Raw genomic sequence first — 12,331 nt, 5'->3', positions numbered from 1 at the left:
AGACAATTATATAAATGTTTAGCGAAGGACAATCGATTTACAAACAGCAGGCGCCCCTTGCGGCCAGTATGAAAAGTTTCGAGTTGAAGCTATTACACTAAAGCTGTGCAAACGACGATATGAGTGTGGTCTGAGAAGTTCTCGACTGTGATTAATATATACTGTATATATATACATATATCACATTATTATTATTATTATTATTATTATTATTATTATTATTATTATTATTATTATTATTATTATTATTATCATCATCATATCAGACTGCAGTGTATTTAGTTCAAAATGCATAACTTTGTACTTAGCTACATTAAACGGCACTCATTAACATTTGTCCACAGAATAAGTTTGTTCAAGTCATCCTGCAAGATTCTGCATTAGAAATTCTTCCTCACCACCCGATCTAACAATATCACCCGCGTATATAATTGGTTTCCCTCCTGACTCTTCGCAAACTTATTAATATAGATGTTAAACAGGGGTGGTCCTGGCAAAGAACCCTTTATTACTCCACTGGCCCCTCCTATTTCTTCTAGATTCAGCACCTATATGCATCTGAATATATATGATTACTTCCTGTGAAATTCCACCAAACATGCCTTGGCAAAAACTAAAAGAATCAGCGTATTCATTCCCCTTATGCAAAATATGATTAGTGATTCAAAAACAAGATATATCTTTCACAAAGCCGTGACTAATCTATTTACCTATGGATGTAAATCCTCACCAGCATCTCTCGTAACTTAGTAACTACTCCAAATATACAGACTTGTCTATAATTTTGACTGCATCAGTTTTAACTCCTTCCTTTTGTATAAGTGAGCTTATCTTGCCATCCTCTCACTCATCCAAATCGTGTTTGTGTTGAAAGTCAAGTTAAATAACCGGGTTAGGGACATAGTTAATTCTCTAGCACATACCTTTAATACACCTGCTTATTAGCTCATCCAACTCACCAAGCTCTTGCACTATTTTAACATCCCCACCTCTTCCATCTTTATCATTTCACCCAGATCCATCTCAACTTCCATAGAATTAATTGATCGATCTGGATTATATATCTTACTTAAATGATTAATTATAATAACTCGGCTATTTACAACACATTCGGCACTTTCTTGTCAATGTATCCATGTTTATATGAGACAGACTATGCCAAATCACTGTTAATTTCCTTAATTTGGATAATTTGAAAAGTATTAATATTACCACTGTCCGTACAAGCAGAGCAGACAACACGTCAGGGTGAAAGAAATAAGCAGTCGCATTTTAAAAGGCATGTTGGTTCATCATGCCTTTTAATTAAATGCAAACGTTAAGTATATGTTTTTTATTTATATACAACTTTCCTTAATTATATATTGTCAATTTTGTAGATGATAAAACTCATTAAATGGTGGAAACTTTGCACAACATGAACCCTTTATATGATACGTAGAAACGTTATTATTATTATTATTATGTGAGTTGCTATGATGTCTGATAAGATATCCAACACTAGAACGTTGAAACTCGAAGCTTGTTATCACTGAAAAATGAAAAGAAAAAACCCTTACGGCCGTGTTTCTTGCGGTATACTTTATACCTTTTCGCGTGGAGGTTTTGGTACTTTTGTGGAGCAGTGATGTTCATTTCTCACTGTGAGAAACCACCTACTGTTTACAAGAACAAAATGGATTAAAACGTTACGCAATTTTGCTCTCTCTCTCTCTCTCTGTAGAAACGTCGCTTTTAGGACTTTCTAATTTACGATATACTTCATTCTAATCAAATGATGCTATTTGGTTGGAATGACGTGGATTCGAATCTAGAACGCAGAGAAATTTATAAGTTTCTTTCCCACTTAACAGTAAATTAGTGGAAGGTTAAGAAAGATTTTTTATCCGATTTTTCTTCCCCAAAAAACAGGCAAACCGGCAAGAAAAACACAATTTAGACATAAATACACGGGCTTTATTAGTTGTTTCAGCTCCATAATTCAACCACAAATCCTACGGTTTTAATACTGTATACCATAGTTTGTCAACGTTCGGAATGGTACTATGAATGATTCTGAAAAATGAATGACAATGTTACTCTCTCTCCACAAGCAGTTAAAAAAAAGGATTTTGTTTAAATAATATGCGAGATTTTTTTTATTCTCTACTTCCTTACTTTTTTGCACATTTCTATGCCACTTTTAATCAGTTAGTTTGGAAATCATTGAGGAATAGTTTTAGAGGTCATAATTACTGGCGCAGGATGCATTTAACTCCAGTGAAGGAATAGAGTCGTTTACATGCATTAATTTTTATTCGAATTTATGCCGAACACCGAAGTTATTTCCTAATGAAATACAAGCTCTAAATTTTTCTAATATTTTCAAATTTTAATTTTTAATATTTAAATCTGTAGTCTGTCCACTAAATGAAGTATGATCCCTCTTGCTTCTCTCCTTGGTCTGAAAAATTTTAAAGCGATAAATTTTCCATCCGTTGAGAAAATCAAGAGGTCGTATAACTTTTCATTACGACATAAAAGTTAACAGGACGAGCGTTTTTAAAACATAAATTAAAAATTAAAGTCCTGAAATTAATGGAAGAGGCCTCGGAAAATGACATTAACGGAAAACATATTCGAATATCTATTAGTTTGAGCAATCACGGCAGTTTTATCAATGTTGAACACTGCTTGTCCTGTTAACTTTTATGTCGTTCAGACTCATTTTTCCTATATATCAATTCAAAGCCGTTCTTTAATCACGACTAGGATATAACGGGGTCTTGTTTATAGTATTTTCATTACCACTAACACTGCGAGGGCTGAAGCTGGCTGTGGTATGAATTTACAGACAGTTTGGTTCACATCGTTGATCGACATATTTGAAATTTGAAAATCCGAGTTGAATTAAAGTAAAGGATAGTTTATATATTTGAATTTGCAACAAAATGAGTAATTTTCATAAAATAAAATTTGCTATTAATGAGGAAATAGAAGGCAACTTACTCGCTACGTATAGTAATGAATATTTTGTGGTCCAAGTATGTCATTGATTCTGCGATCTCCAGAGCAGACAAAGTTTCTATAGTTTCTTTACTTGCTACCTATGTGAACAATTTAAAATTTATTATTATTATTTAAAAATTAGATAATATTCTTCCCACCATTAAACAGATTACACTGGTACATGTCTTATATATCCGTAATATTTCAATGTAATGTTTGATATTTAAAAGCCATGCGAAGTGTTTAAAAGATTTTCCATTTTCCCAAAGAGCTAAAAAACATATTTAGAATCATAACATTCTTATAGACAGTTATTTAAAGAAATGATTATGGTAAATATATGTGAAATAATACAGATGATTGAAATCAGACAGTATAATTTAGTCCTAACTCTCAATGTGATAAGGTTTGTTACGTTGACATACAACTAACTGATAGAATGAATCCAGAACACTATTTTAAACGAATAATAACGAACTTAATCTCACTTTTTATTAAGTATCAGACACAAATATTTTTTACGACACAAACTTGAGGTCCAATAATCCTAAGTTCGGGTAAGGATAGAAAGTTATTCGCAGCTCTTTCTGGTTTTTTATTGTTTTTGCAGACACTCAAAGAGTTTCCGGAAAGGGAATCATGCCGACTTCATACTCAAACTCTTCATTTGAAAAGTATAAATCAATTTTCCAGCATTCTAGTTAGAACGCGAGCTCGGCTGTTGGGAAAAATTTTTGTTGGGAAAAAATCGACGTCATTAAAAGATGGTAAAAGCAACAGAAACCGTCAGGCTGACTACAAAATAAGCAGCAGTAGGAGAATAAATTGATGAATAAGGTTGTGCTTTTATACCACCATACATCAGTGGATTCTGGATAGAGAAAGGACTCCACAAGAGCTTTAAACGAAAATATATCACCTCATCACAATATATCACCTTTGGGGGTAGCAGTAGAATCTCATGAGAAGAATGAAAATGCATTTATTGAGCTGTTGCGGGACAACTTCCTCAAGCAGCATTTGATTAAAAGCTTTATTGAAACGCCCTATGAAGAGGACATTTCATATAAAGACCATTCTGCCTCCGGTTGGTGAAAGTGATCATGCGCTACTCACTGGAAGTGACTAAGTTTATGAATGTTCCATTCAGAAGAGGTTAAATGCTGAACCACAAAGCAGCCAATTATAACCAACTGAGAAGTATGCTGAGTTCAGTAGAATAGGATCGGTATGGATGTGAAGAATATCGACAGTGCATGGGAAGCATTTAAACAATACTTAAATGATGCGATATCAGAATGTGTCCCTAGAGCTCGAAGAATAAATAGGGTAAGAGTCAGATGGATATATGATCTTATTAAGCAAGAGATTCGTAAGAAAAAAATGATGTAGAAGGAATGCTGTGTGCATAAGGATGATGTGCATTATGAAAAATTATAAGCAGCAGGATAGAATAATCAAAGCTGTTGAAGGGAAAGCAAAGTCTGAGTATGAAAAGAAACTGACTCTACATGCTAAAGACAACCCACAAGAATTCTATCGATATGCTGCAAGTAAAATAAGAATGAATATGAAAGAATAACTATTCTAAATGCAGATGGCGTGAGGAATACGGATGCAGAAGAGGTTGTTCAACTAATCAGACCCCATTTTGTTAAAAGATATCAACCTGGTGTATGCGACATTGAGCTCACTGCTACCTCTTCACCGGATGAAGAAACTCAGGTATGTGAGGCCGAGGTATTAGAGCTGTTGCACAAACTGAATAAGAATTCAGCAATAAGGACTGATGGGATATCAGTACGTGTATTAAAAGAGTGTTCAGCTGAGCTGGATGTGCCTTTGACCAGGCTGTTTAATATAAGTCTCAGAACTGGAAAGATTCCGCAGGAATAGAAAGAATGTATGGTAATTTCATTGCACAAGGGTGGTGCAAAGACCGATGCATCCAACAATCGACCAATCAGTATTTCAGGATTGGTGGTGAAGATTTTGGAAAAATTCGTTAGGGCTCGCATTCAGAAATGGGTTGACAGTGAATCTCTACTTTGCAACGAGCAATATAGGTTTATTAAGGAAAGGTCATGTTTTAACAACTTGTTCACATTCTATAACGATGTTACCATTCCCGTAGACAAGGGGAATGGATACGCAATTATACGTTTGGATTTTGCTAAGGCTTTTGACATAATACAGAATGGTAGACTGTTGTAGAATATGGGTTTGAATTACAGAATATTAGCATGGATAAGAGGATGGCTGACTGACAAATATAAAAAAAGTGGTATATGGGGGGGATGTGAGCCAGCAAGATTTAAGGTAACCAGTGGTGTATCACAAGGATCAGTGCTTGGTGCACTGTTATTGAATCTATACATCGATATTGGGAAGGATTTGACAAGCGACATACAGCTATTTGCTGCTGATGCAAAGATAGGTAGGTAATCAAGAATGCTGCTGATATGTAATACTTCAGAATTATTTGAATAGGCTGAAATTGTGGGGATGGGAAAATGGGTGTCTGTTCAATGTCAGTAAAAGTAAGTCATTCACTTCGGCATGATTAGATATTCAATGTCGTATTATATTGGTGGGATTAGGCTAGAAGAAACTGATGAGGCTAGGGATCTTGGAGTGTTAATAGACAGGAAGTTGAAGTTCAGGGGCCATGTAACAGAGATTGCAAATACAACTCAAAAGATAATTACAATGCTTAAATGAACGTTCACATGTAAAGATAAGGATGTTATTTTGCCTCTTTACAAGGCCTTAATAAGACCTCTCTTGTAACGGAAACCAGGTCTAGTCTCCTGGTTTCCGTTGTGATTCTGATATATTGGAGAGAGTATAAAGGAGAGTGTTAAAATTATATCAGGATTGTGGAATACTGATTATGAAGACAGATTGGGAATTTGTGGACTGCAGACACTAACAAACAGGAGAAAGGGAGGTGATATGATTTATGACTTACAAACGTATGAAAGAGTATACAGAATTTCAATTGAATATGGAATTTTCATGGAAATTTCAATTTCCCCACCCTCCATAAATATTCAATTGAATATTTATGGAGGGTGGAGAAAGGACAAGAGGACATTCTTGGAATCTGAGAATGAAGTTCGCTAAGAAAGGGGTGAGGGCTAGATTTCTCTCTCATAGGGTGGTGCGTGATTAGAATGGATTGCCATTGAATGTTGTGAGTCCAAGCCGTGTGAATGAACTCAAGAATAGTATGGCAGCTGGTGTGTGTAGTATGTGGCCTCGCTCGCTGAGTTACTGATTAGATCCTTATTGTTATTAAGAGAGACCTCCATGGAGGTCTCTCTTAATAATAATAATAATAATGATAATTTGTTAAGTGTGAAGTTATATAGGTGAAAGGAAGATGCTGAAATTGTCTGAAAACGGAATCGCTTGTCATAACGTTCTCAAAAATAAGCAATGAGTGTTATATTGACTATCAGCAATTCTATTTCGTCTCCATTCTCTAACAGCTCTGTATAATACGTCTCCTTTAGATGTCAATATGATAATGCACCATCTGCTGTAGCAATGGAGTTAGATGACATAGGAGTTTTTATATTATTACGCTTGGTAATAGCAAGGAAGCAAAATAAACTACACAGAGTGATTCTTTCCTTAACAAATCCTATAGAGCATATTTTTGATCCGAATGTTTTAGCGGAGGGGGGGGGGATCCGAACACGAGAGGTTTCTCTAATTCAAATCACTAAAACGGAGGATAGAACTTACAGAATTTGAGAAGGCCACCCATTATAATACACAAGGAAGAGAGTTTATGAAAGAACGGCACACTGTAGTACCCAGTATTAATTACAAAACTGCAGGATAAAGCTGAAATTCTAGTCGTGAAAGTCAGAAGATAGACATATGATAGAAACATTACTTAATACGCACTTTTATGTTAAAGACAACAATACGCCTTAGCGATAGCAGGAATAACCACTTTTCAGCAGAATGTTTCATGACATTTCTAGTAGTTATTTACTTGTGATGCACGGTGGAGTAATCCATATTCTCTAAGAGTAATATTAGATTAGAGATTTCTTACCAAGCTGAATACAAGAATCCACACTATTGATGGATTTTTCTATTATTTGAGAAAGAAATGAACTGAGCTATGAGAACGATTTGTCATTCTTCTAAGGAATAGATCTGAATTACGTACTAATTTCCAAGCTATTTGTATAAATATCCGCAGAAATGAAGAATATAAAAAAAGGTTAACGAAAAAGACTATATCTAAAGCACAGGCCTTCATAATAGTGGACGAAATGCTATCAAAATCAAACAACATTTCTGTTTAGATCCAAACAGACTCTTCTTATCTCATTTTGATGAAAGGTTTAAATAGGAACACTTCACTTTTCTATGTTTGGGATGGTACAAATATTTATCAAGACCAGTCCAAGGATTCAAGTGATATTATGGAACCAGATGAATAGCCATGTTTTGTGAGTATGATCCACGACAACCATTTGGACTCAAAAGAAGTGCAATCAACTTTGGAAAAACCATGTCTAATATCCTTGACCGTAATGTTTCTCTAACATTTAAGCATCATGCTATATTCCAATATATTTATGGCTCTTTTAAAATCAGTCTTCGTGATCATTTTCTCTCAACTGTTTCAAGTTTTTGTGTTATTAGAAAAGGAAGATGATTTCTGCGAAAGTTAGTGCAGTATTCTTATTTGGTTCTTCTACTGAATAGCTGTGGTCCACTTCTTGTTACTCGAGGCTTAGATAGATATGTTTCTATAAATGGAAGAATTGTATCGATGTATGCAGTGTAAATGTTTGTATCAAAGGATTAGAAAACACGACATTTCAACCAAGGAAGTGCAGCAAAAAACGTCATCCGTATTGGCATTATTTTAGCCAGAGAAAATCTGAAGTCAAGGATAACAACGTGGATTTGTTTTATGGTTCTGATCATAATTTGCTCAAGGACAAACGATATTCTCAGGAATCCAAACAATATTCTAAGAAGAGATGAAGGTGTCTGGAGAGCGAGTATGATTAACACTTATATCGAATGTGAACAGTTCATGTTAGATTTAATCATAGTAAACGAAATCTTCATTCTGGATCAGAACTTCGAAAACATCGCTCTCCTGATTACACTGGAGTGTAATCAGGAGAGCGATGAAGCAAAGATATTATAGCCGGAAGAGATCAATAAATAGGAGATTTTGAGTTGGACATTGAAATGTATCATAGTGACATCAAGATTTATATTCTTTTCAGACACAGTTGAGTTAAACTGTGGTACAATCACATGAAGTAAATGCATATTTTATGTCTTGCCACTACTGTTCAACAACAGTTGAAACGATGTTCTAAATTACACCAGAATAAAACGGAAATCGATGACTAATGAAGGATTCAAAGGCAAAGATAAAATCACTTACGAAATGAATGCAACCGCTTCCATAACATGAAATTAATTGTACTCATTTTGCCATGAAGACATCTAAAAAGAAAACCTAAAAAAATGTTTTTTTACGAATGCATTTTATTTAGAAATTCTTGGAAAAGAACTCTGATGTAATTGAAGCTACAATAAATTTTCAACACGTGAAAATTTCTACGTTACAAAATACGAAGAAACGGAGGATCATTGTTTAATTATAATAATTTAGTTAATAATTAATCGCTGATTGATAATATATATATATATATATAATTATAGGAGTTTTACAGGATTTATTTTCAATTTTTATTTATAATAAAGATAAATCGTAGGAAGAAAAAAGTACACAGAAATAAATGGAATATACTAAAACAACTGTATTAATATTATAATTTATTTGGAATTTATTAGTATTTTGTTGTAGATGGCGTTGCATTTTTTTTACTTTATGTAATGACTTACTATACATGTGTAAGTCAGAAAGTAACGGGCAATGATTTGAACATTTTTTCCCGTTATGTTATATGAAATATTTCACTTATACTATCTAATCGGTAGTCTTTCCAAGCTTTATAATATTTTGCTCACAAAAATGGAGTCTCCGCGTGTTTTCATCTTTCGTGCACGGAGTAATGGAAGCACGTGGATCATTTGGTAAATGTTGATGAAGCACTGAATCGAAATTTTAACGCAACAAACCCAAATATTGCCAATTTTGATGTGATTTTTCTGCAGTATTTCTGTAGATATAAAAGGTTAGCTTACAGTTGAACTACGTGTATTCAAAAATTGGGAAATATATTCAATAATGAAGGGGTTAAATATTCTGTATTTGCTGTCCTAATTTCAATAGTTATATCGCGAATATCCACAGACTTCTCCACGTATATTAACAGAATGGAAACTTACCATGGGAGTTGCTAATAACATATCTAAGTCCACTGTTATCTTATCCTCGTCTTGTTTAGATATCATTTGAAGTAACTGAGCTGCTGCTTTGTGTTCTGCTGGTAAAAGATTGGTATTATGTACAAGTTCTTCTAAGAACTCCGTGGTTAGATTCAATAATTTTCTATCGTTCTCAAAGTCCTGCAAAAACACAAAAATAGAAAAGAACGAAATTACTAATGAAGTTTTCGTTTCTGGTTTTGCAATTGTTATTCCTCCTATGAAAAATTAAGCGTACTCAATGTCAAAACAAGTAGTTTAATTTTTAGATAGTTTATCAATAATTGTTGTTGTTGTAATAGTACATAATCTGAAACTCCCATTTGGGGATGTTGAGAAAAGGTAAGGGGATATTCGTAAGCTCTATTTGTTGTTGGTGTTTGCAATAATGGTCTAAGCAACTGAAGAATTGACTGTAATGCCAATGTATTGTTGGTATTTTGTCTGTTTAGTGGTAAAAAAACAAGAATTTACCAGAAGAAAACTACTCATTTATGAGATCGGTTGACCAACTTCCAAAACCCCTTATCAAGGTTCTTCGCGTCTCCTAGAGAGATTTGAACTCAAGTCTTACCAACCAAAGGGCATCATCAAAACCGACTCATCTACAATAGACTCCTCCCATTGCAGAGCAAGAAAATTGATGAATACAATGAGGCGAACCTTAACAATGTTCGTTGTGCGGTTTCTAAAAACCTTCTTAGAAAACTCAAAATCTGAACAAAGACGTCTTACTGTTATTAACACAGTCAGTCCGACTTACGACATATGTGACTTCAGCCACTTGTACTGATAACCATTCCTTAACACGTTCACCAATACACACATATCACTCCTATAACCTATAGATCAAGGTGTTATTGCTGCCATCGAGACATATTATTAAAGGACACCTTTTGTCCAGGCTACTACTGCTCATCACTATGAGAAAATCCCTAGAGACTTTTAGATTTGGACGGAATATAATGATCTTGCATAGAAAAAAATAATGTAAATAAAGCATGGAGTGAAGTGAGAGCAGTGTATGAATGGCGTTTGAATGATAGTACTGAAAATATGTGTTCATACATTCACAGGATTCAATAAAGACGAATGCTTACACGATATTGTTGACGATACAGTGTTTTTATCTGAAGAATCGAAGTTGGAGATTGACAGTGATGATGTAGAGCATTTGGAAGCTGACGAAAAAGAGCTCTGAAATTACGAGCTTACAGAATTAGAAGCAGAGAAAGTTTCAGAAGAAGAAGGGCGAAAAAAGCAGAAGAAGAAGAAGAAGAGAGAAAAAAACAGAAGCAGAAAAAGTAGAAGAATAAGAAAAAGCCAAGCCTGGAAAACATGTATAATGAAAAAACACAGGCAAGAAATTTGCCTCTGTTAATTAATTCGGTTGTTTGAAGAAATTGATTCCAACATGAAGAGATTTAGCCAACAACAAAAAATTTTGCCAGCTGCAATTGCTTGATGCAGAAAAGAAAAGGAAACTAAAGTTGGACGTTTCCTAATTAGTAAAGCAGAACTAATTAGGAAGAACTAATTAGTTTGATGAGCTACTCTTGCTCTCCATGCGTTTCCAGCTGATTATTTTACTGACAATTGCACAGAAGCACGGTACACTCATGTTTAATTAATTATAAATTAAAATACAGTAATTTTATGTTATAATTTGTACGTTGTACTATATCACCATAAACAAAAATTAAAATAGTTAAAATATAACGAAACAGACCCACACACTTCAGCATTCAGACATATTCTTTGTTAACTTATCCTTATGCTTCATATAGGGATTTGCGACTTTGGACCTTTCCGACTTACGACAGCATCGTCGTAAGGTGCAGTGCTGATTATGTTTTTATTATCCAAAACTAAGATTATGCGATCTTAGTTTTTATAGTAATATAACTTAAATACTCTGTTAAAATGCCAAATGGTGTTTGAAGGGACCCCATTCTTAAATGCTGGAACAGTAAAAATGGATCTTATGGAATGAAGGATCATAACTGCATAATGTTCTAGTCAGAAAGTAGAGTTTGGTTTTGGAAATGACATCTGTTATTAAAAGTACATCATTCGAAAGAGCAGGAGGGATCGAGGTGTGAAAATATTCTCAGGGTTTAGATAAGTATTTGTGCATAGTGCTGAAATGAACAAAGATGGGATTTACAACCCTTTTTAGGAGGAATTACATAAAATTGCATCCGATGAGACGAAGATTGTCAAAAAGTGAGTACCTCGGACGATTGAGATAAGTAATACTTGAAGAAGCTAAGGTTTTAGTTTCTAATAAGGAAAGTGAGGGCATGGTTTGCCGAATGAAGATGAAAATGAAGATCATTGAGATTGGAAATAAGACTACGCATTTCAGCGAAGTGAATCTTGGAGGGTTTGGGAGGTTGTCGTTTACCCTCATCGGTTTCTCTTTTGCTTTACTTTCGATGGTTGTTTAATTTGAGATGAATTATCCACTCTTCTTCAAATTGTAGATTCGGCGATGTCGTGACCTCACATTCTGCTGGATTTCTATCGGGCAAATTCGAAGAAGAATAACAACAATGATTATTAATTCGCTAACTTCGAACAACTTCTTTTAAGCATTGCAGTTAGGTTCAGTCCAGTATAATATCCGGATGGTCTGCAAAATAAGCATTTTAAAGATATGCCCTTAAAAAGAAGAAACGTTGAACCTATTGATATGTATACATTTTAAAGGTGTATACTATCAAAAGGAACAAATGATGATTCCCTCCTTGACATAATTCCAAAAATATCACTCCTTTTTACAAGCTGGAAGAAATGGGAGAACGTTTACCGAGTCTTTGGAAACAGAACATGGTTTTAAGCTCCTTTAAGCTTCCAATAAGCAAAACTATGGTATTACACCAGGAGATGAAAAGGATATAAAGACCAGTGGTGCCTAGTATTAGAGTTTACCCTTTCCTCTGACAGGTGTGGACTC

General features: G+C 34.4%; 1 protein-coding gene across 1 annotated transcript in view; it reads right to left on the bottom strand.

The window, feature by feature from the left end:
- The window catches only part of LOC150105752 (ras-specific guanine nucleotide-releasing factor 2-like), a 294,996-nt gene that overhangs the window by 25,439 nt on the left and 257,226 nt on the right, over positions 1–12,331 (bottom strand). The window contains exons 25-26 of the mRNA XM_090394546.1: positions 9,334–9,513; positions 2,989–3,086 (exon numbers count right to left, since the gene is read on the bottom strand). Coding sequence (XP_090250672.1) covers positions 2,989–3,086; positions 9,334–9,513 — 278 coding nt within the window. The remainder of the gene's footprint in view (positions 1–2,988; positions 3,087–9,333; positions 9,514–12,331) is intronic.

The sequence above is a fragment of the Typopeltis vanoorti genome, chromosome 6 (genome assembly GCF_054136105.1).
Source record: "Typopeltis vanoorti isolate ZY-2024b chromosome 6, IOZ_Tvanoo_1.0, whole genome shotgun sequence".
NCBI lineage: Eukaryota > Metazoa > Arthropoda > Arachnida > Uropygi > Thelyphonidae > Typopeltis > Typopeltis vanoorti.
The sequence above is the reverse complement of the archived record's forward strand: the minus strand, read 5'-3'. Positions and strand labels throughout refer to the sequence as shown.